At 39.4% G+C, this 18370-nt stretch overlaps 1 protein-coding gene across 3 annotated transcripts; it reads left to right on the plus strand.

Moving 5' to 3' along the window:
• Nucleotides 1-532: 532 nt before the first annotated feature.
• rab28 (RAB28, member RAS oncogene family) lies at nucleotides 533-15808 on the plus strand. Of its 3 annotated transcripts, none has more exons than XM_039654939.2 (8): nucleotides 544-743; nucleotides 4875-4971; nucleotides 8053-8141; nucleotides 8552-8681; nucleotides 14156-14259; nucleotides 14537-14614; nucleotides 14871-14969; nucleotides 15514-15808. In XM_039654939.2, exons 1-7 carry the CDS (start codon nucleotides 669-671, stop codon nucleotides 14961-14963), a joined length of 666 nt encoding a protein of 221 aa, XP_039510873.2. In that variant the 5' UTR covers nucleotides 544-668; the 3' UTR covers nucleotides 14964-14969; nucleotides 15514-15808. The 3 variants fall into 3 exon arrangements, with proteins under 3 accessions (XP_039510872.2, XP_039510873.2, XP_039510874.2); XM_039654940.2 differs by having other exon boundaries at nucleotides 14871-14965; nucleotides 15514-15652; XM_039654938.2 differs by lacking the exon at nucleotides 14871-14969 and having other exon boundaries at nucleotides 533-743.
• The last annotated feature ends 2562 nt before the right edge of the window (nucleotides 15809-18370 follow it).

Here is an 18370-nt window from a genome sequence, read left to right on the forward strand (position 1 = left end):
CTCCAACATTCACAGATTCAACGCTTCAGGTCTGTAAACGAAAGCAAAACTATACCGAAAACATTCACATAAAGTATTTTAAAGGTTTATCAAATGCGTTTATAAATCCGTCGATTGAATTGAGAGATCAAATCACAGATTCTTCTGCATGTTTCACTTTGAAAAATTCAGTTCAGCTTTACAACTGCAGTTTAATATTTTAATTGTATAAACCATATCCATTAAAATAGAATAATTTAACTGAAATTGATATTGTTTTGGCGTCTTTCTCTCTCTCGCGGGCGCTCTCTCGCGCGCTGTCTCTCTCTCTCTCTCCATGGCAACGGGGAAGCGTCATGAAGGACGAGTCCATTCCTGCAGCGGCGGGTGAGCGTCAGTCCAAATAAACACAGTAAAACACTGGAAAAGCCACCCGCATTAAACTGATATCTGATAACTGGTGAGTTTATCTGTGTAATGACCAGAAGTTGACCGCACACACTCTCATCTGTCGTGTGTAAAGCTGCTCTGTCAGTGCAGTGTGAGAGGATCGTGTGTGTTGGTTCGCGCTGAGGGAAGATGGCGGCGGCTTCACCGTGATCAGATTAACCGCTGCTCTTAAATCTGTCTCTGATTATTATTTGTGTTATTATCTTGTGTGTGTGTTTGTGTTGAAGAAGTGTCGAGTGATGTCGGACTCTGAGGAGGAGATTCAGGAGCGGCAGCTGAAGATTGTGCTTCTGGGAGACGGAGCGTCCGGAAAGGTACAAAATACAACAGAAATCAGTCTAGCTAAACATTACGAAACATCAACAGAATAAACACACATATAGTGTTTATCACAACAACGACACCACCACACACATCTGGCGACATTTTATCACATTCATAGCTTCTATGATGAGATATTACACTGTGTCGTATAGAGTAACGTAGTAACGTAAGTTTTACTAGTAACGTGTTTGGTGACACCGTGAGTGACCGCTATATTTTAAGATGTCGAACATCTGCAGGCTCAAAACTTCAGTGTCTGCTGTTTTAATGATGTTTGCACTGCTAAATTGATGCGGATCAAAGTTGTTTTGTAGTGAATGATTGAAGGAGTTATGAAACTCAGTTAGGATGGGATGTTAAACTGAGGACATCAATTGAAAACTAGTTGCAGATGAGCAGTAATGCTATTTTAATGGTCAGTTTGATTGTTTTAATGTCGCTGGTTAATCTTTATTAGACGCACATGGCAGTTTTGTTCACACTAAGATGATAGTAATGATGCTGACATGATCATCACTGTGGAGAAACACAGACTGACTTTAAGCTGTTAAGCTGGTCATTATATATTTCGGTGTGAGCAGGTTTAGTAGCTCAATCCATTTACTAACTTACTAACTACTTATGTTTGTGTGCGCCATGAAATGTTGTCTACACGTAACAAGCAAGTTATAGCCATTTATTACAACATTATTATAGGTGCTCTTCAGTGAAATATGTTCTAGCTCTTTAAGGGTTAATTCCAACGTTTACTAATACATAATTAAAATAAAAAGTGTCTCCAAAAAAAGTTTTATGAATTCAATTAATTAACATGGAACATTAAAAAACAGGAAAACAGAATTTAGGAAAAACAAAATGGAATTGAAGAATGTTTATTTTATTTCGGGCGGCCATAAAATGTATTTGTTTTGTTTTACTTGTAATAAATTGTATACGTTTCATGATTTCAACATTTTAAAACATGCTTTGTGATAACTAAGATTACATTTAACCATTAAATCCAGAAAAATAAACTAATCCTAATAATAATTTGGAAGAAAAAGACATTACATTTGTGTATGCTTGTATTTGTTATTGGGGATATTAAGACACATTTTTATTACCCAACAAGGAAAGAAAAGCATGCACATAAGTTTGTCAGTAAATGGATTGAGCTACTCAACCAGCAATTTCAATTTAAATCTATTTGCTTTATTTTCTGAAGTTTTTTGGACACATCTACATTGTCCGTAAATAAAAGCACCAGTTTTGTGGAGCCGGACTCGCCGCACGTCTGACTCCGCTCTTTAACCCTTTCAGGTGCATTTTCAACATCATTTTCAACAATTGAACTTGGAGTTTCATTATGGCTCATTTAAAGTCCCAATTTTACATTTATTTTGTTCGAGAATGGGTGAATTTACCACAATGAAGAAAACCCCAGCAAAGTTTTTATGGTGGTGTTTTTATTTTTATTTTTATTTTTTTACTGTGAGTGTGAACGTTTGGAAGGACACATTGATTGACTGAACTTAGTGATGAAACTGACAGAATTTAAAAGCACAGAATTAATGTGATTATTGGAGCAGTTTTAGAGAAGCTTCGTTCACGCATTAACTGAAAACTCACCAGATTAAAAGATAGATTGTTGAGATTGAACCATCCATATTGGCTCATGAAATCAATTAAAATCAATAAAGAAACCATTTGCTCATTCATTACTTCATTCTCACTCCACATTAAAGAGAGCTCAGTGTTTCTTAAAACAGACGGCACTAAAATAAGTCAGAATAGTCGATGCTCTGTTTTATGTCAAAGTTTAAACATTTATTGTTTGAATTTGACAGCTGAGAGTTTGTTTCATATCAAAAGTATTGACGCTTATTGTGATTATTGGATTGCAGGAGCTACAAATAATGTTTAGAGGAGTTTTATTCATGCATAAACTCAAGATCAGCACTGAAATCTGATATCGAGATGTAAGAATTCATCAGAAATCTTCTAGATTAGTGTGTCCGATGTTGAGAGAGCATCGGGCGTGAGCTGAGTTTGGAAAGTTTGGCCAGTTTTCCTACTAGAAGTGTGTTCAGGGTTTCAGACCACAGGAGAAACGTCCTGGATTTGTGTGTTTGGTTTGTGTGGCGTCCTCGTGGCCGCAGCAGAGGCTTCTGGGTAACTGTGCGTGTGCAAACCCTTCTGGCTCACGATGGGGTTGTTTAAACGTCACTTAGAGAGGGAGGGAAAGCACAGACTAGCGCTAGCGTAACGCTAACACAAACCTGTGTCCGTTAGCGCGGGGGGAAAGATTAATCTTATTTTAAAATGTGGTCAAATCAAATTCTATTCTCAAAAGCCACAAATAGATTTTTTTTACCATATTTATTTATCTATCGCCCAAAAGCCAGTGTTAGTGTTCCTCCGCTGTTCACAGCTAAAGCTGGGCGATTATATGTGTGTTTTATCTTAAACATAAAATAACCTGATCTGGTTTAACGATATGATCAGCGATGTATGTTTTCTGCATCAATATCTTGCATCAATATGTCCTATTTGCACCAAATCCTGTGTATTTATTGAATGCATTTGAAATATAGTTGGTTTTAATGGACCCAAGTGTACCTAAATATAATTTATTTTTATTAATTAACTTCTTCAAAACTTATGGTCACTGTTGTTGTTTTTTTATATAAATATAGAATTTGTATTAAATCTATATTCATTGAGTCGAATTTACCTGTTTAAATCAGAACTGCTCCCACAATATCTATTTTTAATCTTAGTTCAAGTTAAAATCTTTTTCATATGATCAGACTTACAATTCATGAGTTCTGTCTTTCTGTGCTTTGTTTTTACATGTGTTTTCTCTGGATTTTGTTTCTATTTTTTTTAATTTTTTTTTAGAATTAGCGGTTGTTTCTATTGTTTCTAATTGAGCTTCATAAATAAATTGAAATGAAATGTGAAAGGTTTTCCAAACTGCAGGGGGTGTTTGTAAAAACAGCTAATAATAAATCCTGAAAATGTTCAATTAAAATACAAATTATTAATAATAGAAATAATTGTTGCACTGGTCCGATTTTGGTGTGTTTTGCTTCCGTAACACGTCTTCTTTCAGACTGGTGGAAAGAAAACATCCAAAACAGTCTATAGATAAAAGTGCAATTAAATAAACACGTATTTTGAAAATATTTATTGCACTTTGCGTCTGTAGATTTCAGTTACGATACATGTGTTTAAACGTGTTTTGCTCCACGTCAGTAACACTTAGATACACCAAAACTTACAGTTTTATTCATATCTATATTCTGAAGGATTTTACTGATGGGTTTTTACATATATCGCTTGCATGGTATTTATTTAACATTTTATTCCTGAAAAAAAGTATAAAAATGTGTGTTTTTTTCCAGTTGTTGACAGTATTTTCTCAGTATCAAAAATCCCTTCAGTAAAAGCATTTAACCCTAATATGACAACAACATCAAACCCGGCTTTATCCAATGTTCAGATTTATGTGCTGGAAAATGTATGCAAATATATTCATATTTAATTAGACAATGTTTTATATGCATTTTTAAACATGACATTTTACACAAACCATCTGACTTAATGTACTGTGTTAATCAACTGTAAAGTATGGAGATATCTATTATTTTATAGATATAATTAATTAACTCTACTTAAAATTAAAACAATCAAAATGAACCAAAATGTAATGATTTTATCCAGTTACCTGCATGTCATGTGAACATTGACCAACATCAGAGAACCGTGAATGCGAAAGTTCTGTTGAATTATTGAAATAACAGCTTTAAATCTCAGGCTAGTTTGGAAATCCCTGTTCTACAACATTCACATCAAAATGGACATAATTCACTCAGTACTCTTCGCACTGCACCGTGTTTCAAAGCCCCTTTATTCTGTGTGTGTAAAGTTAGAGGTGTGTGTGTGTGTGTGTTATGTGGTGATGGGGATCGAGAGTGTCTCACCACACAGACGTGATCTGATTCGCTGTGGTACTTGACATGAAGAACCTGTCAATCAAAGATGTTTTCATCTGCAGCCACAGGGAAGTGGGCGGAGCCTCAGGATAGGTGAGAATAAAACTGTTCTAATGTGTGTGTGTGTGTGTGTGTGTTTCTCAGACATCGCTCGCCATCCGCTTTGCACAAGAGGCTTTTGGGAAACAGTATAAACAGACAATAGGGCTGGACTTCTTCCTCAAGAGAATCACCCTACCAGGTTAGACACACACACACACACACACACACACATACATAAGCAAGTAGTTGACGAATTACACAAACCTGAACTTTATTCTTCATTTAAATTTCAGATTTCTTTAAGTTCTCTTATATTCTTCCACTTTCAGTTAGACTCATGAAATTGCATGTATAATAATTATGAAATATTATTATTAAAAGATTTCCTCCAACATGCTCCGTCCACACGGAAAAACACGTTAAACTATAATAGCATCTTAATGATACTAAAAATATAATTGAGATACTTATTTTATGAATATTTTGAAAAAAAAATTATTTTAATATTTCCCACTTTTAGTTCTTGTTTTATTAATCATCAGTCATGCGAGTCATTTTGAATTGCATTGAGAAGGCCTTTTAAATTACAATTTAATTTCTTAATTTGAGATAAGCTAGCAAACCAAAAGCATGCTTTAAAAAAAAAAAAAGTTAAATTAAATTATGTATTAAAAATTTGATGTTATCTAAAAAAGTTTTTTTTTTTTTTTTTTACTTGTGCTGCACTGATGAAATCCATGTATTGTGTCATCAGGTTGAATTTGTCTTCAAATCCCCAAAAAATTAACCAACTCTGATAATTACTGGTCATATATATATATATATATATATATATATATTGTTTTAATATTAACTTAAAACAATAACTTAAAACAATTACAACTTATTAGCTAATGACAATTGTTTAATTATATTATATATGATGAATAAAGTCATACCAAAAGACGATTTGACTGAAGATTTTGGTTACTAATAAGTACTGAGTAATATTAATTAACTATGATCTTACTGTAGGGTTAGTTTAGGGTTAGTGTAGGGTTAGTTTAGGGTTAGTTTAGGGTTACTGTAGGGTTAGTTTAGGGTTACTGTAGGGTTAGTTTAGGGTTACTGTAGGGTTAGTTTAGGGTTACTGTAGGGTTAGTGTAGGGTTAGTTTAGGGTTAGTTTAGGGTTACTGTAGGGTTAGTGTAGGGTTAGTTTAGGGTTAGTTTAGGGTTACTGTAGGGTTAGTGTAGGGTTAGTTTAGGGTTAGTGTAGGGTTAGTTTAGGGTTAGTTTAGGGTTACTGTAGGGTTAGTGTAGGGTTAGTTTAGGGTTAGTTTAGGGTTACTGTAGGGTTAGTTTAGGGTTAGTGTAGGGTTAGTTTAGGGTTAGTTTAGGGTTACTGTAGGGTTAGTGTAGGGTTAGTTTAGGGTTAGTTTAGGGTTACTGTAGGGTTAGTTTAGGGTTAGTTTAGGGTTACTGTAGGGTTAGTGTAGGGTTAGTTTAGGGTTAGTTTAGGGTTACTGTAGGGTTAGTTTAGGGTTAGTGTAGGGTTAGTTTAGGGTTAGTTTAGGGTTACTGTAGGGTTAGTGTAGGGTTAGTTTAGGGTTACTGTAGGGTTAGTGTAGGGTTAGTTTAGGGTTACTGTAGGGTTAGTGTAGGGTTAGTTTAGGGTTAGGGTTTGAGGGTTAGCATGAAATTCTGCATCATTCACTGTTATTAATATATTAAGTACATGACATATTTAACAAGGACACTGTGAAATAAAGTGTTTCCAACATTTCTAACAAATAAAAATAGCAAAAATATTGTGGGTAAAGTTTGTTGATCCGACTGAAGCCAGTCTGTAGTCGAGTTAAAGCACACGCATGCGTATGAATAGATCTCTGTCCTGACGCTGATGTTCTCAAGTGTTTCTGAAGCTGCTGGACGTGTGTGTGTGTGTGTGTGTGTCCTGGACCTCTGCATGAATCACTCCAGTGTGTGTGTGTGTGTGTGTTTGTTGTGCGTCTGCCTCTTTTCAACTTTATTGCCTAGGAAAGCTCTTAACTCCTAAACACACACATGCGCAGCGCTCGTCTGAAAGGCGTGTGTGTGGCGGGAGAGTCGGCGGATCTCGGTTCACTGCTATTCTTATCCGTCGCGGAGAACAATACGCCACGAGTCGTACTTCCACACATGAAGACAAGAGTGAGGCTTTGGTGAAGCGTTGCGCACTTTCACTATTGTTGAACTGTAGGATTTAGATTTAAAGGTATATGTCAGAATTTCTCTATTTTGTACATGCGTAAAATCTGGAATGGAAATGGGAACGGCCGGACCGGAGAGTTTAAGAGCTTTAGAGTAGATTTAGAAATGAAGTTTGAAGGTTTTAAGTTTGAAGTTTAAAAGGCTACATGTTGAATAGATTAGAAAAGAGTAGAAATTCGACTAGAAAGGAAGAACTGCACGAGAGTAATCGTGTCTTTACACACAGTCGTTCTGTCTGTTCGTGTGTTTATTCCTGACGTATATAATGCTCTTTCCTCTGCTTCTGTTTTCACGCTCTCATGGACCATAACTGACACACACACACACACACACACACACACTGCGTCAGCACATTCACCGTACGCTGGCAGAACCAGCGTCACTTACCGTAAAGATTGACTTCTAGAATAAATAAAGAAGAGATCTTTATAGAAGCTCGTGAGGAGAAGTGTGTGTGTGTGTGTGTGTGTGTGTGCCGCTGTATAGTCTGAGTGCAGTGACTGTGACGCTGTGTGACCAGTGGAGAAATATTTTCAATCATGTTATTAATATGATATCTATTATAAATTATATGTATTTAAAATCTAATTAATTTATTGTGTTATTTATTCTACAATGAATTAATTTATTATTTTATTTTTATATTTATTTAAATCTCTCTTATTTTGTATTTTTATTAGCATTATTACAGAAAATGTATTATTTCTAAATTTAGCATTTAAAAAATGATCAATCCTTTTTTTACAATCAATTACTATAAATTTAATTATAATTAATTTAATTATAATTAAGATAATTATTATTATTATTATATTTAATAATTATTATTATTATTTAATTATTATTTATTTTATATTATATAAATTTCTTTTAATTTTTAAATTGTATTTTTATATGACATTATTACAGAAAATGTATTCTTTCTAAATTTATCATTGAAAATAACATCATAAAATTATAATTTTTCCATGAATTTTCATATTATAAGAATGAAACCATGTGTGTGTGTGTGCTGTAAGTGTGTGTAATGTGAGGTGTTTCTGTGTGAAGGGAACCTGAATGTGGCGCTGCAGGTTTGGGACATCGGCGGACAGACCATCGGAGGAAAGATGCTGGACAAGTACATCTACGGCGCGCAGGTGACACACACACACACACTCATGCATATGACCATTTGTGTGTGTTTGAGCGGAGGAATATTTGTACTGCTAAATATTTAGCAAGATAATTAGTGCAGTTAACACACACACACACACACACACACACAGAGACATGATCTCTTCATTTCGCAGCACTGACTGAACCCCCGTGACGGGTTGTGCTCATGAGTGCTCTGGAATATAGATGTAAAGTAGATAACGCTGGTCTTTAAAACACACTGAAGTTCAAGTTTACGAAAGTTAACTACAACTGGATATATTTGACAAAACTCATTTAGACTCTAATTGCTATAAAATCAAAGCCATATTATTAACCAAATTATGTTCCGGTTATATGTGTGAAATCTGGGTGATGACGTGTGTGTGTGTGTGTGTGTGTGTGTGTGTAGGGTGTGCTGCTGGTGTATGACATCACTAATTCTCAGAGTTTTGAGAATCTTGAAGATTGGCTGAACATGGTGAGAAAAGCCAACGAGGAGTCCGACACACAACCTGCCATATCACTGATCGGGAACAAGAGTGAGTACACACACACACACACACACACACATACACACGCACACACACACAATAATAATGAACTGTAAAAATGACAGTGCTAATATAGTTTGATAATGGGATTAGCTTTATTTACGGTTAGTTTCATGACAGTAGTGTGTGTGTGTGTGTGTGTGTGTGTGTGTGATCTTTATCATTGACGTCAGTGTAAATCTGTAATCATTACGGTGCTGTGTGTGTTATGAGTGTGTGTGTGTGTGAGTTTGTTATGAGTGTGGGATTCACTAAACTATGTAGACAGTGGATGTATCATTCTGACCTGTGACCTCTGACCTCTCTGATGTATGACTGACCATCTTTACTGACCTCTGTGTGTGGGAGAGTGTGTGTGTGTGTGAGGATGATGCTAGTTGTGTGTGTTTGTTTCTTCTCGATGGTTTAGAGGAGTTCTGGAGGGATCAGAGTTGCTCAGTCCGAAGGTTTCGTGCGTTGAAAGACAGATACGCCCTCACGTGATGTCATCACGCTTACACACCGCCTCCGAAACTTTCATCCGTCAGAAAAAAATTGGTTCGGGTTCGTCTTTCTGTTTTCTGTAGCAAGTGTTTGAGAAGTGCGTAACAATCCAGATATGGAAAACACAGACGAAGATTTGGACCTTTAGTTTAACTCACGTTTGCCTGGGACGTTGTGTGTGAGTGTGTGTGTGTGTGTGTGTGTGTGTGTGTGTGTCTCAGTCTGCTGGGACTCATCGCACAGAAACTGAGCCTGTTTTTCTTTCTTCTCTGTTTTGTTTTGATTGTCAGGCTCGTGTGTGTGTGTGTGTGTGTGTGTGTGTGTGTGTGTGTGTGTGTGTGTGTGTGTGTGTGTGTGTGTGTTTGGGGGCAGACCTGCATGTTCCCATGAAGATGGAGGAGGAGGGCAGACCTCACAAATATAGATTAATTTTTACAGAAGACACACACACACACACACACACACACACACACACACACACTGCTCGATTCTATCATCATCATCTACACATGAAGTTGTTATTCATTGATTACTTTCCCTCCACTAAAGCTCACCTCAGTACTTACTGTTCTCGTGCAGTTCTCATACAGTTCTCATGTAGTTCTCGTACACTTCTTGTACAGTTCACATGTGGTTCTCGTGCAGTTCTCTTGTGATTCTCATACAGTTCTCATGCAGTTCACATGTGGTTCTCGTACAGTTCTCATACAGTTCTCATGTGGTTCTCGCACAGTTCACATATGGTTCTCGTGCAGTTCTCGCACAGTTCTCGTGTGGTTCTCGTGCAGTTCTCGTGCAGTTCTCGTACAGTTCTCATGTGGTTCTCGTGCAGTTCTCGTGCAGTTCTCGTACAGTTCTCATGTGGTTCTCGTGCAGTTCTCGTGCAGTTCTCGTACAGTTCTCATGTGGTTCTCGTACAGTTCTCGTGCAGTTCTCATGTGGTTCTCGTACACTTCTTGTACAGTTCACATGTGGTTCTCGTGCAGTTCTCTTGTGATTCTCATACAGTTCTCATGCAGTTCACATGTGGTTCTCGTGCAGTTCTCATACAGTTCTCATGTGGTTCTCGCACAGTTCACATATGGTTCTCGTGCAGTTCTCGCACAGTTCTCGTGTGGTTCTCGTGCAGTTCTCGTGCAGTTCTCGTACAGTTCTCATGTGGTTCTCATGCAGTTCTCGTGCAGTTCTCGTACAGTTCTCATGTGGTTCTCGTACAGTTCTCATACAGTTCTCATGTGGTTCTCGCACAGTTCACATATGGTTCTCGTGCAGTTCTCGCACAGTTCTCGTGTGGTTCTCGTGCAGTTCTCGTGCAGTTCTCGTACAGTTCTCATGTGGTTCTCGTGCAGTTCTCGTGCAGTTCTCGTGCAGTTCTCATGTGGTTCTCGTGCAGTTCTCGCACAGTTCTCATGTGGTTCTCGTACATTTCTCGTACAGTTCCCATGTGGTTCTCGCACAGTTCTCATGTGGTTCTCGCACAGTTCTCATGTGGTTCTCGCACAGTTCTCGTGCAGTTCTCGCACAATTCCTGTATAGTTCTCGTACAGTTGTCGTATAGTTCCCGCGTAGTTCTCATGTAGTTCCTGTATAGTTGTTGTATAGTTCTCGTAAAATTCTCGTACAGTTGTCGTATAGTTCTCGTGGAGTTCTCATGTGGTTCTCCTACAGTTCTCGTACAGTTCGTGTAGCTTAGTTAGCTTAGTTACATAGTTCGGTTTCAAAAATTAGTTGTAAAATGTGTGCAATTGTCCAAATAATTTCCATTGGTTCTAAAATAGGCTTCATGTTCTTTATGCAAAATATTGATTTGGGGCTGAAATATGAGCTGCACAGTTTTGAGTGTGTGTGTGTGTGTGTGCCGATGTTTGTCGTATTCAGCAGTCAGATGACCCGAGTCACACCTGGCCGTGGAGTCCGAGCACCAATCAGAGCTCAGGATCGGGGTCATGTGATCTGTTTCAGGGGCATGTGTGTGGAAAGTTCTCCATGTGCCGCTTGAATCGCTGGGTAAATATTGGTGCACATGGTGTTGCTGAGACCAACCTGTGTGGTACATCACGGGCCATTACGCTTCACACATGCGTGTGTGTGTGTGTGTGTGTCAGGTACATGTGTCTTTACCAGTACAGAAGGAAAGTGTGTGTCTGATAGTGTGTGTGTGTGAGAGCGTCTTGTGTGGCCTCTTCAGCACTGGAGCTTTTGTTGGCTTTCAACACGCCAGAGGACCCATAAAACTCTATGACGCACACACACACACACACACACACACACATTCCCATCATAAATACACTCAGAAGAGAGTGTGTTCATCATCTGATTGTGTGCAGTGACTGTAATGTGTTTGTGTGGATCTGCGTGTGTGTTGACGTGAACCGACGCTCCTGTGTTTACTCCACTTAGCGAGCGAGCGTTGACCTTTGACCTCTCGCTCGCCTGCTGTCCTGCTAATGGAAGAGAGCTGAAGCGTTTAACTGATCCGCTAATGAAGATCTCTGATCTCAGTCAGTGTGTCACACGCTTCTGTTTACGATCCTGCTCCCTCACACACACACACACACACACACACACACACACTCCTGGTGTGTTTTCTTTGTTTTACACAGTGCTGAAAGCCATATGGTGACTTCATGGTAAAACTGCACTTTTCCGTGTCATCTTGACCACCGCTTTATTTCCGCGTGAGCACACGATTCCAGCGCCAGTGTGAGTCGTGTGTGTTTGAGTGATTGATGTGTGTGTGTGTGACAGTGAGTGTGTGCAGGGCTCCTGGTCGGCGGCTCTTTAAGTAAACACAACGAGTGTAAAGCCGGAGGAGTCTCCATCACTCTCCACAGTATCTCCCACTCGTGACACACACTCGTCACACACACACTGAGGAGAAGCAGAGCAGATCGGCCGATAGCGAGACGAGTGCGGGATCAGTGTGTGTCGCTGCGTTAGATTAGATTAGCGGCGAGAAACGGCCCTGATGTGCAGACGGACCCCTGGATCGCCGTGTTGATGTTGTGTGTGTGTGTGTGTCTCACGGTGACGTTCAGGTTCAGAGCAGAATAACACTCCTCTGTTCGCCAGGTTAAACTCGAGAGCTAAAATAACTCGCTATATTTGGTAACAATAGCTTTTAGCTAAATATTTCTCTGCAGGATTTGCGCTGGTAATGAATGAGGCCTGTCAGAACATCTCGTGTGTTGAATGTGATCTGTGTGTGTGTGTGTGTTAATATGATCACATCAGTGGTTTGATGATGTTAAGCAGGGCTCATGTGTTTGTCCTTCACACACGTAAATCATTCATTCATTTCTCAGTGAAAAAAATGAGCTTGTCCAGAAAAAAAAGTTTTTATGTGTGTTATAGAGTAAATCTAATTCATTCTGCAGCAATATTCTCATCAGTGTTATATTTAAATCCACATATTTATGATATATTAACCTTTATAAAAGACATTACCCCCCAAATAGTTTTAAATACATGCTTCATCTTTCATTTTAAATTCTTCAATTTGAGAAATAAATGCAATTAGAAGAATAAGACACTATTAGCGCTGTTACCAATTAAAATAAATAATTCACTCTGAAAAATTACGACTGCATTAAATAATGTTACAAGCCAGTAGGGGGCAGTACTGAGTCATTCATTCAAACGATTCATTCAAACGGCTGATTCGTTCAGGTATGAGTCACTGAGTCATTCACTCAAACGATTCGTTCAAACGGCTGATTCGTTCAGGTATGAGTCACTGAGTCATTCACTCAAACGATTCGCTCAAACAGCTGATTCGATCAGGAATGAGTCACTGAGTCATTCATAAATAAATATAAATATCTATAAATATCTCTATAAATAAACTTTACTTACTTAGATTCACTCAAACGATTCGCTCAAACAGCTGATTCGATCAGGAGCGAGTCATTGAATCTGTTACTCTACTGATTTGTTGAGTGATTCAGTTGTGAACTGCGTGTTTGTGTGAGTTCAAGTGAATGTGTGAGTGTGTGTGTGTGTGTGGCCATTTGACTGACTGCAGACTTGAACAGGATCTGTGGGATTATCAGTGTTTAGTTACAGATGTAGACACGTGTGTGTGTGTGTGTGTGTGTGTGTGTGAACATGAGTGTTTACATAGAAAATATAACGCTAGTTTCAGGCAGATATCTGTTCTTGTTTTAAGCACAAACTCACTTCATTTTAATCCGTTTTTCATGACGTCTTCATATCTTCTCCAGTACGTGTCCTGATTGGAGAGTGTTTAGGTGTGTGTGTGCTGGAAACACTGAGGAAGAACAGCATGTTTAATGTGTTTGTTTAGTTGGAGATGGAGAAACGTGAGACGCACACACAGGTGTTTCTGTAACAGAAGTGAAAAGAGCTGTGTAGAAGCTCCTGACCCCTGTGACCTCTGCGTGACCTCGCAGTGACATCACAGACGGGTGTGTTACGGGTGTCAGAGCGCCATTGTTGTGTTCGCACTAAATCAGAGTCTTGCTGACAGCAGAGAATCCAGATCACAGTGTGTGTGTGTGTGTGTGTGTGTGTGTGTCCTCAGGGCTGAGACGGCTGGTATTCTGTACATTATCTCACAGGTGTGTGTGTGTGTGTGTGTGAAGCAGCTCAGAGGGATTACAGTTATGGATCGTTCACCACAATTATGATTCATCATTTGCTGTCACTCAAACCCCACATGACTGTGGACCGCGCACACACACACACACACACACACTCATTCATCAAACACCAGCAGAATGAAGCCGTTCTGATGCAGATTTTCAGACTCATAAGCGTTTGTTGGTATAAATCACAGACATCCGAATGTTCATTTGTATAACCCAGTTTTAATTAGTAACATCACTGACACTTTACACAGATTGTGATTTACAGTTATTAGCGTTTTAAAATCTAGGAAAGGGTGTTATGCTTCACAATAATAATCTCTATCTGTCTTGTGTGTGTGTGTGTGTGTGTGTGTGTGTGTGTGTGTGCAGTTGATCTGGAACACATGCGGACCGTAAAGATGGAGAAACATCAGCGATTCTGTCAGGAAAACGGCCTCATCAGTCAGTTCGTGTCTGCGAAGACTGGAGACTCTGTAAGTAACACACACACACACACACACACACACACACACACTCTCACTCACTCAATCATTAAAGTGTCATTAGTCATTAGTCATCATAAAAGTGTATCTGTCCATGATAAGACGTGTCGGGTGAACTGTCCCTTTAAGGGTACACACTTATACACAACTAAAACACCACATATAAGCTTCTACCATTCTACAAACACTGATTTGTTCGGATCAGTGGATCAGCCGTGTTCAGGTGTGTGTCAGTGTTTTATCGTGTGTGTAACTGTGTGTGTTGCAGGTGTGTGTGTGTTTCCAGAGGCTGGCTGCTGAGATTGTAGGAATAAAGCTGAATAAAGCCGAGATCGAGCAGTCGCAGGTGAATATGATCTCTCTCTCTCTCTCACACACACACACACACTTATATGAACTCTTCACTCATTTCACATCACACTCACTGACTGTGTGTTCACTTAATATTATTTGTCATTTGTAAATCATCTTTATTTTCTTCCTTTATTTAATGCATGCAACCTCATTTTTCTGTTCTGCTTCTCTCCATTTCTTTATTTCCATTGTGTGTGTGTGTGTGTGTGTGTGTGTGTGTGTGTTTGTGTGTGTGTGTGTGTGTTTAGCGTATTGTCAAAGCGGATTTGGTGGACTATCCTCAGGATGAGGGACCAATTAAACAAGAGAACAATCAGAGCAAAATCTGCTCTGTCCAATAACAGTATGTGAGTGTGTCTGTGTGTGTTTATTAGTTTAAGAGAGTATGTGTGTGTGTGTGTGTGTTCATCATTATTTTGTTGTTGTAGATTGATTTTGAATGCAGTAGTTCAGAGTTTAAAGTGTTTGTTGCTCTGTAATGTGTGTGTGTGTGTCAGTCACATGTAAAGGCTCTTTAATTTTAGATTATTTCACAATATCACATACATTTGATCCAGTCAGAAGTTTAAATGCACTTAATTAATTTCTTGTGATCTTAATATCCATAACTAACGTCATGCTTATCTAAACTGTTAAACATTAGACTTGTGTGCACATTTCTATTTAAATGACTGTTAATATTCAGTAATGTTTTTGAGTTATTGACATTTTCTTTCTTGTTTTAATCAGTTTTCTTCACTATTATTTTTACACGTAATAATAAAAGGTGTGTGTGTGTGTGTGTGAGAACTCTTGACTGCTACTGTACATGTAACCGTTTCCATATGTAATGAAGACAGTGATGATGTTAAATGACTGTGTGTGTGTGTGTGTGTGTGTGTGTTTCTGCAGCACGTGGTGAAAGCAGACATCGTGAACTACAGTCAGGAGACGGTGGCTCGAGCCGTCAATCCTCCTCGCAGCTCCATGTGTGTCATACAGTGATCTTCATCATCATCTTCATCATCATCATGGCCTCGTTCACGTGAGCCTCAGTAAAGAGTCTCGAACTCAGAGACAGTCGTTCGGACGGCGATAAACTCAAAATCTACTCTTCATGTTTTTCTTCCTCCTACATTTGCCAATTAGATATTGTGTGTTACATGAATTAAAAAAAAAAGCTTTAATGTGTAAAAGTTTTACCTGAGCTTTTAAATCTTTGTTTTGTGTGTGTGAGAGAGTGTAAGGGAGTGAGAGAGTGTGTGTGTTAGAGTGTGTGTGTTAGAGTGTGTGTGTAAGAGTGTGTATGTGAGTGAGAGTGTGTGTGTGTGTGTGTGTTATGGAAGAAAGTACCTTTATAGAAGGCCATTCTGAACACATTTCAACATAAAAAAACTCTTCATGATGATTTTTACTCAATTTACACAGTATTCCCCCTTTTCATGCTGTAGTTTATTTTTTATATTCTCATATGCGGAATCCAGAGTGAATCAGGAGTGACTCCTCTGTGTTCCTGATATCCGGAGCGGATCAGGAGTGACTCCTCTGTGTTCCTGATATCCGGAGCGGATCAGGAGTGACTCCTCTGTGTTCCTGATATCCGGAGCGCATCAGGAGTGACTCCTCTTGTGTTCCTGATATCCAGAGCGGATCAGGAGTGACTCCTCTTGTGTTCCTGATATCCGGAGCGGATCAGGAGTGACTCCTCTTGTGTCCCTGATATCCAGAGCACATCAGGAGTGACTTCTCTTGTGTTCCTGATATCCGGAGCGCATCAGGAGTGACTCCTCTTGTGTTCCTGATATCCGCAGCGGATCAGGAGTGACTCCTCTTGTGTTCCTGATATCCGGAGCGGATCAGGAGTGACTCCTCTTGTGTTCCTGATATCCGGAGCGCATCAGGAGTGACTCCTCTTGTGTTCCTGATATCCAGAGCGCATCAGGAGTGACTTCTCTGTGTTCCTGATATCCAGAGCGGATCAGGAGTGACTCCTCTTGTGTTCCTGATATCCAGAGCGCATCAGGAGTGACTCCTCTGTGTTCCTGATATCCGGAGCGCATCAGGAGTGACTCCTCTTGTGTTCCTGATATCCAGAGTGAATCAGGAGTGACTCCTCTGTGTTCCTGATATCCGGAGCGCATCAGGAGTGACTCCTCTGTGTCCCTGATATCCGCAGCGGATCAGGAGTGACTCCTCTTGTGTTCCTGATATCCGGAGCGCATCAGGAGGGACTCCTCTTGTGTTCCTGATATCCGGAGCGCATCAGGAGTGACTCCTCTTGTGTTCCTGATATCCGGAGCGCATCAGGAGTGACTCCTCTTGTGTTCCTGATATCCAGAGCAGATCAGGAGTGACTCCTCTGTGTTCCTGATATCCGGAGCGCATCAGGAGTGACTCCTCTTGTGTTCCTGATATCCAGAGCAGATCAGGAGTGACTCCTCTGTGTTCCTGATATCCGCAGCGGATCAGGAGTGACTCCTCTGTGTTCCTGATATCCAGAGCGGATCAGGAGTGACTCCTCTGTGTTCCTGATATCCGGAGCGCATCAGGAGTGACTCCTCTTGTGTTCCTGATATCCAGAGGGGATCAGGAGTGACTCCTCTGTGTTCAGAACTGATATCTGATGTTTACGAGCGTCATATTGGACCAATAATCTGGAGTCGCACAGAGACGTGTTGTTGAACACTCGCCGCTGCTGTGAACTTTTTTCACAGTTTGAGTGATGTGTTGGTCTGTGCGCGAGTGTGTTTTCATTTCCACAGATCCCTCTACTTAGAGAAGTTTCTGTATATTTCTATTTATAAACTGAATGTATTTGTAAACTCGAGTCTGTCCAGGTGTTGTAGAGCGTTGTAGCGTTTAGGAATAAATGTCACAACAAATGTTGACATGGACGTCTGGGTTTTTTTCCTTCCATCTTCATTCCTCTGGAAAAGTAAAATATGTCTTTTCCGAATCCCACGGTCAGGAGATGTATTAATGTGGAGGAGGATGTAGACATGTGGTCAGGAATATTGTCCAATATTAATATCATTCAAATGTCTGCCTGTAATTTACTGTAACATGATGCCGGTGAGTAATTGGTCTTGAAATAGTCTCTTCTGGACAGCTCTTACACACGAGCGCTCGTCACTTCATCTGATCTGGAACTGTGCGCTACACACTTCACTGTACGCTACACACTTCACTGTACGCTACACACTTCACTGTACGCTACACACTTCACTGTTCCTGTGCTCCACATATCATTTATCTGCACAATTAGAGCCACTCCTCACTTGACCTTCACTGAGAGACAGGAATATATTAACTGCACTATTCAGCTTTTCAACGTTTAATTATAAATTATTACAAAACTTTATAGTAACTGTAATTGATGCATATATATATATATATATATATATATATATTGGCTAGTAGAAGTTCTGAATGGCCGGTAACTTAAAATACATTGCCTCATTTAGTATTTGCGGTTCTATGAATATGCAAATGAGCCCGCCTCCACTCACTCACTCACTCACTCAGCTCAGAGATCCACTGGTTGACGATCACATGTTGATCTGATTGGTTACACGGTAGTTTGTGACGTCAGAAACACCAGCTTGAGAGTGTCTTTGGTGCACTGCAGTTTTAAGGAGAAAACTCATGTATTTACACATGGTTTGTCTTAAAGCGTATTAAAAACACCACATAGACACATAAACAACATTAAAAGCTGGAGTTTCACCACAGGGGGAATTTAAATATGGACCTGCCTATTTATATTAAG

Source organism: Pimephales promelas, chromosome 9 (genome assembly GCF_988280905.1).
Source record: "Pimephales promelas chromosome 9, fPimPro1.hap1.1, whole genome shotgun sequence".
Lineage (NCBI taxonomy): Eukaryota > Metazoa > Chordata > Actinopteri > Cypriniformes > Leuciscidae > Pimephales > Pimephales promelas.

What these genes read in the sequence shown, in the direction of transcription:
- rab28 (XM_039654938.2), top strand. Translation starts at nt 669, where the DNA reads ATGTCGGACTCTGAGGAGGAGATTCAGGAGCGGCAGCTGAAGATTGTG. An exon ending in CTGCGAAGACTGGAGACTCT is followed by an intron (nt 14,260 to 14,536) that starts GTAAGTAACACA and finishes TGTGTGTTGCAG; the next exon opens with GTGTGTGTGTGTTTCCAGAG. An exon ending in CCGAGATCGAGCAGTCGCAG is followed by an intron (nt 14,615 to 15,513) that starts GTGAATATGATC and finishes GTGTTTCTGCAG; the next exon opens with CACGTGGTGAAAGCAGACAT.